Source organism: Lagopus muta, chromosome 8, assembly GCF_023343835.1.
Source record: "Lagopus muta isolate bLagMut1 chromosome 8, bLagMut1 primary, whole genome shotgun sequence".
Lineage (NCBI taxonomy): Eukaryota > Metazoa > Chordata > Aves > Galliformes > Phasianidae > Lagopus > Lagopus muta.
In genome coordinates, this window is record NC_064440.1 from 29,249,959 (window position 1) to 29,265,737 (window position 15,779).

Sequence of the window (15,779 nt, forward strand, 5' to 3'; positions counted from 1 at the left end):
AGAGCCATGGTCTGCAGCACAGCATGGGCTGGAGATGGAGGCATCTGTAGGACTTCATGGGGAATGGCTGGGCCTGGTTTCCTTACCATAAGCAGCCAGATCCGTCCTATTTAAACACAGGCTCTTGAAAAACGAGATATAGCACATTAATCACAGCAAATTTAACACAATAAGAGCCCCTGGTCAAATATAAAACAAACCCTTGCCTTCCTATTGCCGATGCAAAGCGAGGGAGGAATCCAGTCAGATTTACAGCACCGCTTCCGTGCTACAAAAATAGCTACATTGAGCATTCTAAAAATAAGCCAGATAAATATTTAAGGCCCACTGCTAGTCAACGGAAACCCAGTGCTGAAGGCACTCAGCAGGAATAGCATGGACAGGATGGGTGAGCTTCCACCGAAGGCACTGCTGGAGCTGGAACTGAGACACGGTCACCTTCCCACACTCGTTACCATTGGTCCTCAGGATCCTAGGAGGTTGCTGCTGCCCAGGGCAGGGTATGAACACCGTACCCCAGCAGGGCAGGGCCCCCCCATTTCACCACATGCATCAAACATAGCCTCCATCACACTAAAAGCACCAACACTTCTCTTTGTAGATCATTTTTCTCACCGAAAAACAACACGGTATTTTGCCCGTGAAATATTTCAAACTAATGCGCTCCTGAAAAAACAGCTGGAGATGAACAAAATAGTCTCAAATGGCTTTTCTGTCTAATTTTAACTCTAAGAGACCATTTACATCAAATAGAAAGACAACATAATGTACCTGATAATAAATTGCATTGTTTGTGAGGGTACTTATGGAACAGGAATTATTTGCGTTGCCGGCGTAAACATTCAACAGAACCCGCCAAAACATGTGCAACTATTTAAGAGGGAACACGGCGGTTCTTCATCCTCAGGAACGGAAAGCAAAAGAAAAACGCTTCACCACGGAAAGGCGCCGCTTTGTTCTGACCGCACAAGGGCTGCCCGTTGTGCTATTTTCCCTTTCTTTTCCAGGAAGCCAAGTATTCAGCACCCAGATCGCAGAGCTCCGGCACTCGGTCCCGCTTCCTTTGACGCTCACCTCCTACGACTGACACAACCCAGCGCGCACAGCAGCTCCGAGGGGCAGCACAGCCCTCCTTTACCCTGCAGCCTCACCGGCCGCGGGCAGGAGGGCAGCGCCCGCATCCCTGCCAGCACAGCTACCCTCTGCTGACGGCAGGAGGAAGAAAAACACACGCACACACAATGAAAAGAAGCGTCCTGAGTCACCCGGAGCACACGCTGAGATGGCGGTGGCGCTCCTGGGAGCTGAGCTTTAGTTAAAAGGAGCCGCGGGCGGGCGGTGAGCATCGCCTGGCGGGGTGCAGCGCCCAGCACACAGGTGCTGCCGTGCTCCCAGCGCCGGGCGAGCTGCTGAGGCTCTGCCGGCACGGACGGGCTCCTGGCTGCCAATGGGACGCGGCCGCAGCTTCAGCAGCGGCTCTGCGAGGATGTGGAGGCGCGGAGAGGCTCGGCGCTGCACCCGGCAGCACGCCCCAGCCTGTGGGAGCTCTACGAGGGAGCAGCAGCGCCTCGCAGGGGCCCAACGCACGTGGCCCAGCCGGGAAGGAAACAAAACGCAGCGTAATGAAGCGCAATTCATGGCAGGAGAGTAAAGAGCCCCTTATGAAGGCATCCCTCAGGCCGTGCCCTGCCCACCGCCGCCTCCCCCCGCACACACCAACCGGGCCAAAGTGGCACGAGAGCGGACGCGGCCCAGCACGCAGCCAGCCCCACTCCACGCCCGCCCTCGTGGCCGCCCCCGCCGGCACCGGCCCGCCCTCGCCGCGCTCTCGCCGGGCCGTTTGAGGCGGAGCCGGAGCCACCGCATGGGCCCGCGGCGGCTGCCCTGGGCCCTGCCAGGGCTGGGGTTGGGGCTGCTCTTGCTGGCGCTGGCCGGGGCGGTGCCGGCCGCAGGTACGGGCCTTCCCTTTCTTCCGGGAGGGTCGGGCGGGGCAGGGGGGTGAGGTTGCGGCCGGGGCCGCCTCCAGGAAGCGGCGCCCGGAATGGTTTCCCTCCTCGCGCGCCTCCTCGGGCAGGGCCTGCCGTGCCGGGCCGGGCCGGGCGGGGCTGAGCTGAGCGCACCTCGGGCTGCGGCCTGGGGGCTGCGGGCGGAGAACGGCGCTGCGGCTCGGGCTGCTGGGAAGCTCGGTGCGGGACGGCTGAACGCAGAGCCGCTCTGTGGCTGCAGGAGCCGGAATCGCGGCAGTGCAGAGGTCAGGAGGGAGCTCTGGGATCACCCCATCCATCCCCTGGTACGGCAGCTCGCACGGGTGGGCGTCCGGGAGATCCTGAGTATGTCCAGAGAAGGGACCCTACAGCCTCCGGGCAGCCTGTTGCTGAGCTCTGCCACTGACAACAAAGATCCCCTTTGTTGTTCGTATGGAACTTCCCACATTCCAGTCTGTTCCCGTTAGCCCTTGTTCTATTGCTGCATGCCGCCAAAAAGAGCCCAGCCCCATCCACCTGACTTCTGCACCTCAGATGTTTATGAGCAGTTAGGGCCGCCCCCAGCCTTCTCTTCTCCAGGCCAAACAGCCTCAGGTCTTTCAGCCTTTCCTTGTATGGGAGGTGCTCCAGGCCCCTACTCACCTTTGTGACCCTCAGCTGGACTCTCTAGGAGATCCCTGCCTTTTTTGAACTGGATGTGGTGATGTACACTGGCCTCACGTAGAGTAGAGTAGAGTAGAGGGAGAGACAACCTCCCTGACATGTTGGCCCCAGAACTGTGATTCAGGTCTGCAGGAGCCATGTGTAACCCCAGAGTTGTTTCACCTCTTACATGGAAGCTCCCAGGACTTATCCTGCCTCCTTTCAGCCCTGCGCATCTCAGTCAGTGCCTGAGGAGAGCGGCACTCAGCCCATCTGAAGTACTGCACTTCCTGCTGTGGGATTTGGGATGATGAGCAGTTGTTCAAAACTTCACAATAAAAATGCCCACACTGAAAGCTGAAACCAATATACTTCAGCAGGATCGTCTGCAGACACATTCTAATTCTAGGATGGCTTAGTAAACTTAGATAAGAACATGCATGCAAGTATTTTTAATTGGTTTAATTAAATTGTTAAGAAAACAATTTAGGCTGGGCTTAGCTCTGTACAGAGCTGGGGCAGGCCTGTACCTGCCAGCAGTATTCTCCTGTCCAGACTGAGTTTGCACTGGTGGTTTGCTCTGGCCAAGTGCTTACTTGGCGGTTGAGAGATTAGGAGACTGTTTCAGCAGTTACTGCTGAGCTTGGCTTGGCCCTACATTTTCTATTCAGAGAGCCAGATGACTCCCTCTGTTCTGATCTGCATTCATTTCATTTATTCTGCTCTTTAATTACGTTCCTGGAGCGCTGCAGTAAGGCGCTGTAGGGCAGATGTTGGTGCACAGACAGGATTTCATGCCATTCTGGAAAGCCTGCTCCATGGATGAGTCAGGGACCTTTCTCCCAAAAGGCACACGGGGTCACTTAGGTTTCAGGAGAGCTGCACTGTCCCTGTCTCCAGACCCCTGGGAGCTGTCAGCACAGTTACCATACTGACACGCGGCTGGAGCACATCAGGAGAGCACAGTTGAAGGTAGAAATGAGGAGGAGTTCCATGCTTTACCGTGAGAACCGTGTTGGAAGAGAACAAGCGCTCTGCCTGCAGCGAGCGCAGTGTCACGTGTTGGGTGACTGCAGTACGTGAGCCTGTTTACCTGCTGGTGCTCCCACAGTTACATGCAGCATTGGTAAAGCATCAATGACAGTGGGGCTGCGCCCACATGCACCAGCAGGGAATTTGGCCCAGAGGCCTGGTCCTGCGCCACGAAAACACGGGTAGAGATGCCAAGCTTTCACTGATTGCATTTGTAAAAAACCTCACCATGCATTATTTTTTTCTTTCCCCAAGGTGTTGCAGTTTAGTTAGAGCCTAAATTACTTGATTAGATGTGTCATTTGAATTCTCGTCTAAATCATGCTGAACGTGCTACCCTGCAGCCTAGTCTTTATGTTCTATTATCTGCAAATTGCTTGTGATTTATTAAAAAAAAAAAAAAGAATATTACATATTTATATTTTGTACACATTTAAAGTGAACTTTCCCTCATCAGGTAGAAGCTGTAACTTTCTGGAAGAGGGGAATGCCATCCAGAAACTGCAAGAAGACTGCTTTTGTTATGTGCAAAACAGAATCATGCACTTACAGTACATTTGGTCAACTTTGCAGGTAAGAGCTCCTTTTGGGGATCATGCACATGTTCCATATGCAGCCCGTGGCCTTTTCTCAGCTATGTATATGACCAGTTATCACGATCAAAGAAGCACCTCAGCACTGTGATCCTTCACCCCAAACACACCCAAACTGCTTTCCCCTTATTAGGAGGATGTCAGGCAGACTTACAGTGTCACAGGGGGATGCCAAACAAATATTAATTCCCTTATTTTGATGCACATCTTTCATACTAATGGACCGTTGTTAACCTCAACAAGGATTTTTGCACCTCCAAACATCTTTACACAACTTCTAAATTTGAAGATAAAATACATTGCTGTGAACCATGTATTGTAGCATCCCTCTTCTGTCCATAACATAAAAATTGCATTGTTATCTACAAGAAGAGTAAAGCCAACTGCTTACAGCTCCAGAGGGGAATGAGGAAGGGTATGGACATCCACAGCATAAGAACAAAAGGTGTGTCAGGTTGTTACTCTGAAAGTTAGACAAAGTAGACAAATTCTGGCTGTTTTTTCATTTGGCTCGGAGGATCATACAAGAAACATGCTTAGTAACAGCAGAACAATATAAAAATCTCATGCCACTAGAGACAATAACGGTAAGGAAGTAGAGGAGTATGTTTGGTTCTGTTCTTCCTGGGCAGCTGTGCTGGACAACGGAAGGGAGCAGTTTTGCTGTGTTTGCTAGAGAAGCTGGCTCTCAGACCTGGAGGTGGAACATGTCTTGTTCTGTTCTTTACCCCTCTGTCCCTCATACACACATTGCATTGTTATCTACAAGAAAAGCAGTACAGGTTTTGTTAGGTTAAGGAGGGGAATGTGAAAGAGAATAAACATTTACATTATGAAGAAACTATGGTCTGTCAGACACTGGGTTTTTTTAGAACTGTGTGCATGGGCAAGTGTGGTGGTGGAACCAAACCCCCAGTGTGTGTGGAGGCAGGGCTTTGGATACAACTGTGCTGACATGGAGTTCTCTGAGTCACACTGTAAGGCCCAAACAATATTTGCACAGTACTAATAACCAATATTAAACAACTAAAAATTGTAGTGACATTACTTTCTGTGCTGATCTTCATTCTCATATGCACGGTGTACATGTTGTGCATCTCACAAAACAAATACCACAGTGATTCTGAGCTACAACTCTGTCTTACTGTTTGATTTAGGTAAAAATAAACAGCACAAAAACATTCAGGTTTGTGCCTACTCCAGAAAAAAGCAACTGTCAGAATTCAGAAACTGTATTCGAGTTTGCTGCCTGTGCTGTTCAAATATTCTGGCAACCAGAGACATCTACAGAAACTCTCTTAAAGGTAAAGCAATATGGAGAGGACTTCTGCTTCAGAATACAGCCCTTCAAGGAAGAACTGTACACTGTGAGCATAACACGAGAAAGTAAGTAAAACAGCTTCCTGTTTACATTACAGATAGATTGATACTGCCAGCATTACTGCCTGTACCATCCCTTCTGTAAGAGGCCTGAAGCTTGTCTGCTGATATTTAATATAATCAGTGTTTCAGAATGAGTTAGTCTAAAGCCCCTTTCTGTTTGTTTTCTTTTTCCCCTTTTTAGTGCTAGATGGAAAGCTCTTGTTTTTGTTTGTAGCTGGAATTTTTCTGTTCCATTTTGCAAACAGTCTGAGCAGGTGAGTACTGGCTGCTGCGCTTTCATGTTTCTTTCCCAGAGTCTGTGCAGCTTTGGTCTGTTCTCAGAGCTGAAGGCACAGTTCTCTGGGAAAGTGAAATAAGGAAATGAATGTATATCTAAACATATATTAAGTATATGAATATCTATTACAGATATTTGTAGCATTTCTGTGGGGACAGACTGATATACCTGGGAGCTTTTGCCATAGAACTGCATTAGGGTTCTATGTATCGTGACATCCTGCACTGGGTGACACCAAGCCAGTCCTCAGAGAGCAAGAGTGTGGATTCAGGAAAATCCTCTCCTTTCTGTAGGCCACTGAGGTTAGCAGCAGCTGAGGGATGCTGCATGGCTTATAACTGATGCCTTGCTGCAGGCAGAACGCTTGGGGTGAGGTCCTCTGGGGCCTGGCCTGCCTCCTGCCTTTCCTCACCATTCTTTTGATGCACCCTTGCGAAGCCTGTAAGGGAGGATTCTTACTGGCATAGCAAAACACCTGAACCATGACTTCAAAATGAATCACAAAGTAATTGGCAGGAGAGACCTTTAGAGCAAGCAGAGCAGCAGCAGTTTTCAGACTTAACCAAATCATATTTTTAAGTCAGATTTTTATCAATATGTCAACTTAGAAAAACTTGCTTTTTTCCCACTTTTAAATATATAAGCCTATTCTTGCAGCACTGAAGCATACAGAGCCACGGTGTTCATAAGAAAATGATGTGACAAAAGCCTATCATAGAATCCTCAGAATTGAAAGGGACTCTTAAAGGCCATTTAGTCCAACACCCCTGCAATGGACAGGGACACCTACACTAGATCAGGGTGCTCAGAGCCCCATCCAGCCTGATCTTGAATGTCTCCATGGACGGGACATTCCCTACCTCTCTGGGCAGTCTGTTCCAGTAAACAGTCTGGTAACAGTTTCAGTGATTTTATAGTAGCAATTGGATTTTTTCCTTTTTTTTTTTTTTTTAACATGAATTTAAAATCTAAACCAAACCTATTACCTGTGTAACTGACTTATAGTTGTGTTCTTACTGAACATTGCTTCTGTCTTTACAAATGTTGGCATTTTTAACCACTCACTACTTGGAAAATACTTCTTACAACATTCTCTCTTGTTTTCTTCCAGGAGCACCAACTTCTTTTACCTGTCTGGAATAATACTGGGCATTCTTGCTCTGTTAATTTTTGTCCTGCTGGCACTTAAAAGATTTATTCCGAGGGTAAATCTACATTTGTAAAACAAAGTAATAATTATTATCATTATAATAATAGAGGAAGTGAAGAGTCCAAGGCCAGATTCTGACGTTGCTCTGTCTGGGGAACTCCACTGAAATGGGTGCAGGAGTCAAGTAAATATAATTAGGTCAGAATCAAGTTCTAATTAGCTTGCTGCCGAGTTGAAGGAGAGTGTTGGTGCAAGTTTATTGGACTGGAGCTAAGCTTGCTTTTGAGTATACGAATCAGTCTAAATCAAAATGTCATTTTAGTGGCAGTTGGGACAGGTTTTCTTCCATTCAGCAGGGAATTAATTGTAAGGAGATGTGAACTTTTCTTTCACCAAATCTTTATCTCCATGCATTGTTCCAGTATTGCTGAGTTACGTTAATTGAAAACACACTTCAGGAAACTTAGGTCATGACACTGAGACACAGCAAAGACAAGAGGTGCAGCTGCTCTGCTCAGACTTGATGCTGTGTACTTGCAGCAGAGCACCGTGTAGTTCAAGTCTGACACAGAGCAGAAGCCTGCAGGTCTGCCAGAACCACATTTGTTTTTGCCTGTGAATTCCTTTGCACACCGTGGTCCTGAGTCTGACTGAGACTCCCAGACTTTTTTTTCCCATTTTTATTTTGTCAATTTCCAGCGCAGCACCTTCTGGATACTATTGAGTGGCTGCTGGATGTCCTCTCTCTATCTCATCTACTGTTTCAAAGAGAATATACGGTGGCTGTGGTCTGAACACAGGATCTACTTGTTGGGTAAGAATGTCAAACTGAAGTCTGCAGTGCGCTTTTGGATAATTTGGTGGTTAGATGAACACCTGCCCATTAAGATATAAAAAAAAGTTACTGCAACTCATTTATGGATTACTTTTTTTCTCCCGAGCCAGAAATGCTCTAATATTCCAAAAGTTTCTAATTCACTCACTAAGTATTTACTCACATTATATCATTAAATGAAGAGTTTGATCTAGTGGGCCAGGAGCAGCTGAAACAGCAGACTTTGCATTAAGTTGTCATTGATTTGCCGTAGCGTTCTCTCCCTATGACAGCAAAAGGGCAGCTATGATGACTTACATTTTGCTGAATATGGGAACTGGAAGCACAAACTGCTTGGCAAATCTATTGCTCTGGCACCTGCCTCAGCTTTCTTACGTGGAAGAGAGCTCATGTGCAGCTCTTTCAGCATTACCCGTAAGCCTTTAGAACGCACAGCTCGTACAACATAATGCAGGCAACTACAAGCACAAAACCAGCATGCTGTGCTACTCAGCAGTTGCAAGCTTAGTCAACCAGCTAGTAAAGTTCAGAAGGGTAGTTTCCATCTGTTCCTCCATGACATTGTTTCGTGTTTCCACAGGGTACTTTGTGGCTGTTGGAACTATCAGTTTTGCCACTTGCTATCAGCACGGACCGCTTACCAGTGAACTGAGTATAACCTTGTTCACGTGGACGCTGCAATTAACAGCCTTTGTTTTCATTTACTGTGGTGTCACCATACCTCAAGTTGCATATGCAATAATAGCAGCCATGCTGTGCTCCAAAGGCCTGGGTTATCCCCTTGGTGCTGCCTGGCACATAGGCAGGTGCGTATGTATTTATGAACGTCCCGTGTCCCTTTATGGCCAGGAAACATCACTGCTAATAATGAAAAAAAGCCTTACACTTCCTTACACTTGGATAATTGGTAAATTTCTATTGCCTTCTTTTTTTTTTTAAGCAAATGTAAAGCTGCAGTGGAAGAAGTCTAAATCCCCAAGAAAGACATATAATTACTTTCTGTTTGGCAGTTACAAATACAAATTTTGTTCTATGGGAAATGGAGAAATATGACTGCGCTCTTAAGTACAAAAGTAGCACCTTCTAGTCTGCAGCATATGGCAACCAAAACATTTCTGTTTGGTCGACTGATCAGACTGCAGCAGTAGTGCTTTGGTTTCACACGGTGCGAGAAAACCTGCAGGTACTGAGTTGTACAGGATGGAAGTGCACGTTAGAAATGGACAGTCCTTCCTAAGTTAGATAGCTTTCAATATTAGTGTTCAGAGACTAAAAAGCTGTTTCCACCAAAACAGTGGTTCCCATTGATTTTAGTTCTCCAGGGATATCATCATAGATACGTGTGTCTATCTTTAGTACGTGGAAACAGTCAGTTATCACTGTGGAGACATTCCTCCCTGTATTCCCCCCTGTATTCCCTGTATGTGCTTCACTTACATTGTGGCATTTGAAGTTGGAACTGCTTTCGCGATGTAGATCTTAGTTTGCTAAGTACTTCTGTTAGCAATATGGGAACAACATGTTTGCTCATCCTTGAATTTAAAGCATGTTTTATCACAGATGTAACACTCAAATGAAGATTCTAAAAAGCCCTCACAGTTTACAGCTGCTTGTTACCTCCAGTGATGACACTCTAAGTGCAGACTGTTCCACAGCTGTAGACTTCTGCTGAACCTCTTAAGAACCACGAGCAGGCAAAGGTTAGAACCAAGATAACTGAAAGAGTAAGAAACAATTTATCTTTTAGTCTCACGCCATGCTTAGTGTTTGAAGAACATACTGCTTTGCTCCTCTGCTCTTTTCAGATGGTGCAGCATGGTCCCTGTTGAAGCATTATTTATTTTAGTTGGAATTTTTCATTTATCAAGAGCCGATTTTGCCAGCAGCTGAGAAGCAGCGTTTCAGCAGCAACGCACTGTCAATACTGTCCTAATGTAAGCAGGTTCCATGTGCTCTGAAATCAGTAAGACATGAGTAGGAGCTCACAGAAGTCACAACAAACCTGTTTTACCATTAAACACTGTGGATTGTTCTCGGGGTAGAATCCCTTCTCATTTTCAATGAATTGATGCTGCCATAGAGCATACCGAAATATGGCACTACAAATCTTCCTTAAGAGAATAAAAAAGCTTTTCTTTCCTCTCTTGAAACACTAAATGGTAGCACCAAGCAGTGAGGCCATGATGCCTGATACACAGCTCAGAGCAACAGATATATCAAAATTGTTAAGAATCTTGCTTTAATTATTAAGATTAGCACTGATTCCACTAAGCCAGCAAGACCTTTGGCATTTGACCTGACCAAGGGCTGCAGTTCATTCTTTCTTTGTGGGGAAATAAGGAGGAAAGCTGAGTGCTGCTGGTTGGAGCAGGTGTTTTTATACAGAGCTGAAAGTTTTATGGGCATCCAGCCCTTGCTTATCTTAACTCATGACAACATTTAAATGGAAAGCAGTCGACAGAAGGGAACAGAACATGGCACGCTTTCTAATTGATACCTAATTATATTATACGTCGCTACGCAGCAGCTAAAAAAACATCAGATTGTAAACATTTTGGCCTCAGACTACTCAGTTTTGTAATTTGAAGCAAGATTTAAGCTATCTAGTAAACAACATGAACAACTTGTAACAGAGCATTGCTTATCTTTAAATTTAAAACATGCACACTGGGTTTTGATTCAGCCCGTGTTTCTGTAGAGACTCATTTTGCATGCTGCACCTAAAAATGGCTGAGCAAGTAGACATCTCTTCTGAGATTTTAGTCTATGCGTATACAATAAGGAAGCCTCATTCTGTGGAATGCTGGATGAGACCTAGAGTAAGCAGCCTTGCAAACACAAAGCTTCTCATCCTGAAACGTTAACACAAGCTTGTAGCTTTTCTTCATAGGATAAACGTGATTGAAGCACGTTCATAGCAGATAGTAGAGAAAATGGATGGACTACAATTATATGCCAGAAGACTTCAGAAATACTAACTGCTATTTCATCTCATTTTAGAAAAATGAAGAATCACTTTCAATCAAAAAAGTTAGTGGTCAGATGCCTTACTGAAGAAGAATATCGAGAACAAGGTGAAACAGAAACTGTCAGAGCTCTGGAGGAGCTGCGCTCGTTCTGCAAGAACCCTGACTTCTCATCATGGTTGGCAGTATCCAAACTCCAGTCCCCACACAGGTAAGAAGATGTGGCTTTTCTAAGAGGAAACACTTGGTTAGACAGCAAACTCACATACTAATTCAGGCACTATTCCACGTGAATTTATGTCTTGCATGCAGTAAAACATGGGGCTAGTTTTATCTACCTGAACAATGCTACTAAAGATTGCAGCCACATCTCTAAAGGATACCACTTGCTTGTGGTATTAAACCCTGTTTGTTCCTCTCTGACCATAAATAACTCTGGGAGCTTGCAGAGGGACACAGCTAATTCGTGGTAGTGGCAGCTTTCTCTGAAAGGTGCAGGCTTCCTACAGTGCCTAAGCAAGTTCCTACACGGTGACCCAGGTCACCATCTAACCACTGACTTGCCCCTTTCTTCAGCTTTAACAGCACTACACTTCTACACTGAGCAAAATCAGGGCAGTCTGAAGATACATGCTCAAGCATTTGCTGCGTTAAGCTCTTCAACTGCCAGTCTGCACAGCCAAGCAAACCTATTACTTGAAGTATCAACCAATACTTAAGACTGCGAAATACCAGGGGCTGCACCCAAACAGGATGGCAGGTAGAAGAGCTACTCCACATAGAGCTTCAGTGACAAATGTAAGACAAATACAGGTTGTGAAGGAACGAGTCAGATTAATGTAGCCAGGAAATCTTGCAGAATGTAAAATTAACCATAATCTCAGTACATTTCCTTCAAAGTCAAAACCTGAAGATACTAGGAGCACAGTTTCACATCTCAGCCAGCCACAAAGACTTGGCTTCTAACACAGAACCAAACGTCACGACTTCAAAGTAGCCCCAGTCAGCTTGGAATTGGATCAATAAAAACTAATTTTAGAAACTTCATCTTCTTTGGACGGGCACACAATCTCTCTGTCAGGTTTTAGAGATTAACTGTTGAACTGATGTTTGCTAAGATACTTGCCTTCTGTAGCATGATTAAAAGATACAAAAAGTGAAAATTCACTGCAGTACTGTTAACAAAAAAAACACACAGAGCAAGCAACTTAGACACACTCTTTTTATAGTCATTACTTAGTTAATATTCTTCTAAGTCGTTCCTATAAAAATACAAAAATTTAAAGAACCAGAAGTCTGATTTTACATTTAATATCCCTTTAAACTTCCTATGGAAGATAAGTTTAGCACATAGGCAAACCTATGAAACAGATCCAGCCCCACCCTGTTCTCCATATAGACTTGCTGCGTTTCCAAGAAGAACAAGGTGACACCATTCATCTTGCAGAAATGTTCAAGTCTAAAATGCAAATTATTGATCAGTTTACCAGAACTGATGCAGAATGTAGCTGCAGTTCCTTTTTCTTACATTTCTCTGATGCTGTCGACACTTACCCAGGTGTCAGAACTGCCGTCTGTTCCCATGAGCTTGCCAGAAACCTCCAGTTCCATTCTGCATCTTCAGTATAGCTGTCCACTGCAAGTAAGATCTGCGGTGAACTGAAATGTAGGAAGTGATAAGTTGGTGCTTTGTTCAGCTAAACCTCCTGTTTGGAGCTCACCTGGAGCAGATGCAGTTTTCCCAGTCTGCAACTCAGTTAACCAAAAGCAGGAATTCTTTCAGGGCTTCAGTTCAGCTTGCCTGGAGCATGCGTGCAGCACCAGGAGTAAGGTGATAGCACAGGAATGTGGGAGTGCTATGTTCTCACCATTTTCCCCATCATTAGCAGTATCAACTTACCTGGAATTCTTACAGACTTTGTCTCCAGTACTGTACAGCTTTTAATTAAGAAATTCAAACACAATCTATTCAGTGATAGAGGCGCTTTACTCTGGATTACCCCACAAGCAACGAAGAAAAAAAATGAAGTCGGATCTTGCTTAATCACAAGACTCTGCAGATGGCCTCCAGAAAGAACAAGAGTTACTTGTGTAGGAAGGACTGAAGACAGAAAGGAAGATGAGGCAGGGGAGCAAATCAGGGGTGTCATCATCCTTTTGTCACTCTTCACTCTCTATTTTACACGACACTGTAGCTCATTCTACAGCTTCAGGGGTGACCTGCACTGTCTCTAGACGCACCCTCACATCAGCCCTGCTTAATTGCCTGCTTCCCCCCACATTTGCAGTGTTTTTTCCATTTCCAAACTGATCATTTCTCCCTTTCAAACTTTGGCAGGTTTGCAGGTTTTGTTTTGGGATCTCCCCACGTCTCACCTGCAGAAACAAAGGCACACGATGAGGAATATGGCATTGGGAGCTCCTTCCTGGAAGAGCAGCTCTTTGAGACGAGGACAGAGTCTGACCAAGATGAGACAGCCAGCTACATCCACGAAGAAGACCATGAGAATGAAGATGAAATACATGAACAAATTTCATTTCCATATGCTACTGAGCTGCTCTGAGCTTTGGAAACTACCCTAAAAAAGGGAGAGAGGGGAAAACACATTAATCCTGCAAAGGAAGGTTTGCAGACCAAGAACTCACTTCTGCTGATTTCTTGTGGATGCTTGGGGACAAACGAGTATTTTTCAAAAACTGTTTCCTGCATCACTGATATTGCACAATTAGAGCAACAGAAAGAAACCACAGGGACTGCTCAAGCGAAGAGGATGTCACACTATCAGTACTTGAACTGGGAAGCGTTGCTTATTTCCAAAGCAGGTACAGACAGCAGCCTGTCCCACCACAATGCCTTCCTTTGCCAAGGATACTACCTCTAAACGACAGAGCATCTAGGCCCTACTCATTGTCAGGTCCTCTGTGCTGAGCACTAGAGGGAGAGGAAGCCATTATTAGAGCTCTATTTTCATGAAGTACCCTAAATATTAGCAAATTTAATAATACTCTTAGTTTGCTGATAATCACTTTACTGCTCATCTGACTTTTCAGTGATAGAGATCTACAGGTTTAACACAGCTGAGTGACATTTGTTTGCTCTTCTGGCTCAGCTTGCTATCTGCTAGCTTCACTTTACCTCCCCCTTTTGTTCTAAGCTCCTCTGACTTTTTAAACTCCTGCCTCATTTTTCACCCATCTGCTTTTACTTGTTGTGTTCCTGGACTCTGCACTGTGGTCATGCTGTACCTTGTTCTTTACACGTCTTCGTTTCCTGGCACACTCTTCTTCCCCATTCCACAGGCCTTTCCTTCTCCATCTTTGACAACTGCAGGTGGTCCCCCTGGTTCATCCACCTGCAGAGATCATTCTCTTTATTTCTTCAGACTGTCCCCCTGTCCTCATTTCACTGTTTTCCTTTGCTGCCTCCAGACTGCAGAGAGCACAAGACCGTTATTTCTCTCATCATCTGCAGAACATATCAGCAGTTGAAGAGCTGCCTTCTGAACATGCCCAGAGATGCAGCAGGACCTCAGCAGTGTGAGTTTCCCTACTGTCTATCTCTGGTCAAGAGAGAAAACATGCTGCCTCTCTAATGGTACTGCATTCTGAGAGCTCCTCTGCATAAAACATGACCCAGTCTCTGTTTGAAAGCATCATTTAGATAGCCCCTCCTTCAGTTGCTCCAAGATTGCTTCATTGTGGAAAGAAGTCTTCCACTGTACAGTCAAGAGACACCTAACTCCTTTTTGTGGCATAGATGCATGTTCTGTAGCACGGTTAAGGGAGAGAAACCGTGTCAAGCAGGTGCTTCAAACTATGTTCACTTGGAAGTCCACAATAGTATAATAAAAATAAATAAATAACAAGAGAACTCTGTTCAGAAAAGCCACAAGCATTAAAAACCACCCTAAGAGAGGTTGCTACAACCAAATCCAGTTAAATTAGCAGCCACGCTCAGAAGGCAGGATTGCCCAGGTGGGCACTGTCTCTGGTAAGGAGTTATTTTCTGTAAGAAATAACTTTGTCTCTTTTTAGCTGGCCATATCTTCCATCCATACAATTTGAGGCCAAGCAGGAGAATCAGATTCATCCTAGCTTAAACCCATAACTTCTTTGGAATTCCTTCCACTATTGCAGCAGAAATGATCCTCTTGTAAGTATATTGTATGTATACTTCTTACACAGTAGTCAGAAACTACATTAAAATAACCTTTTACTTACATGATAACTAAATGGAAAAGCCCAAACAAAGTGGGCAGTGACTTTTGTCAGACACTTTCCCTTTTGCTGAATTGTTAAAGGGGCAACACCAGGTACATCCACTCCAAAGGGGGTGGGTAGGAAGCAAACATTTTCTTGTAGTTACAACAACATGTGAATAAATACTATCCAAAGTGGAGCAGGAAACCACTAAGGCCATCCAAAGCAGAAGTGCAGCAGCATACCAGAAAGATGACTGCTTTAGTTTGCAGCTGATACTGACCTTAAAAATCCTCCCCAGTCTGTTCTAACATGGGAAGCATTTCACAAACAAAGCCTTCCAAAATCAACTGCTGTCCCTCTAGCCCTTTGCCAGCAGTGAGTTTACTTGCTCAGCGGTGCTCTGATGCACGGAGATTACATACATGAACAGAAACCATACCAGCAAGTGTTATCCAGAGTTCAAATGGAAGATCTGGGAACAGAATCTTGATGTTAATCCACTGCCTTACCTATGATAGAAGCCTTCTGTCCTTAACAAAGGATGAGTTACGTTTATCTCCTGTTTCACCATGTTAAGAAAGAAGTTAAAATGTTGTATTTGCTTTGTATTTGTGGTGCACCATTCTCACCTGCTGTCTTTTACTTTCAACATTTTTAAATAAAAGTACTTTTCCAAGACGTGGTTCTCTGCCCTTACGCAGTCACTGTGAAAA

At 45.1% G+C, this 15,779-nt stretch overlaps 1 protein-coding gene and 1 long non-coding RNA gene across 4 annotated transcripts; one reads left to right on the top strand and one right to left on the bottom strand.

Moving 5' to 3' along the window:
* The first annotated feature begins 1,804 nt into the window (after positions 1–1,804).
* On the top strand, positions 1,805–15,744 carry NEMP2 (nuclear envelope integral membrane protein 2). Of its 3 annotated transcripts, none has more exons than XM_048952555.1 (9): positions 1,808–1,952; positions 4,117–4,232; positions 5,557–5,638; positions 5,817–5,889; positions 7,024–7,117; positions 7,762–7,876; positions 8,478–8,703; positions 10,898–11,074; positions 13,202–15,744. In XM_048952555.1, the coding sequence occupies exons 1-9, from the start codon at positions 1,865–1,867 to the stop codon at positions 13,425–13,427; spliced, it is 1,197 nt and encodes a 398-aa protein (XP_048808512.1). In that variant the 5' UTR covers positions 1,808–1,864; the 3' UTR covers positions 13,428–15,744. The 3 variants fall into 3 exon arrangements, with proteins under 3 accessions (XP_048808513.1, XP_048808512.1, XP_048808511.1); XM_048952554.1 differs by having other exon boundaries at positions 1,809–1,952; positions 5,410–5,638; XM_048952556.1 differs by lacking the exons at positions 10,898–11,074; positions 13,202–15,744 and adding an exon at positions 9,458–10,881 and having other exon boundaries at positions 1,805–1,952; positions 5,410–5,638.
* Positions 4,239–13,192, bottom strand: LOC125696627 (uncharacterized). Its single transcript, XR_007378464.1, has 3 exons — positions 12,418–13,192; positions 9,515–9,613; positions 4,239–5,014 (listed from the first exon to the last, which is right to left on the bottom strand). It is a non-coding gene; the product is annotated as an uncharacterized LOC125696627 (long non-coding RNA).
* Positions 15,745–15,779: the final 35 nt, after the last annotated feature.

What these genes read in the sequence shown, in the direction of transcription:
- NEMP2 (XM_048952554.1), top strand. Translation starts at nt 1,865, where the DNA reads ATGGGCCCGCGGCGGCTGCCCTGGGCCCTGCCAGGGCTGGGGTTGGGG. An exon ending in ACATTTGGTCAACTTTGCAG is followed by an intron (nt 4,233 to 5,409) that starts GTAAGAGCTCCT and finishes TGTTTGATTTAG; the next exon opens with GTAAAAATAAACAGCACAAA. An exon ending in ACACAGGATCTACTTGTTGG is followed by an intron (nt 7,877 to 8,477) that starts GTAAGAATGTCA and finishes GTGTTTCCACAG; the next exon opens with GGTACTTTGTGGCTGTTGGA.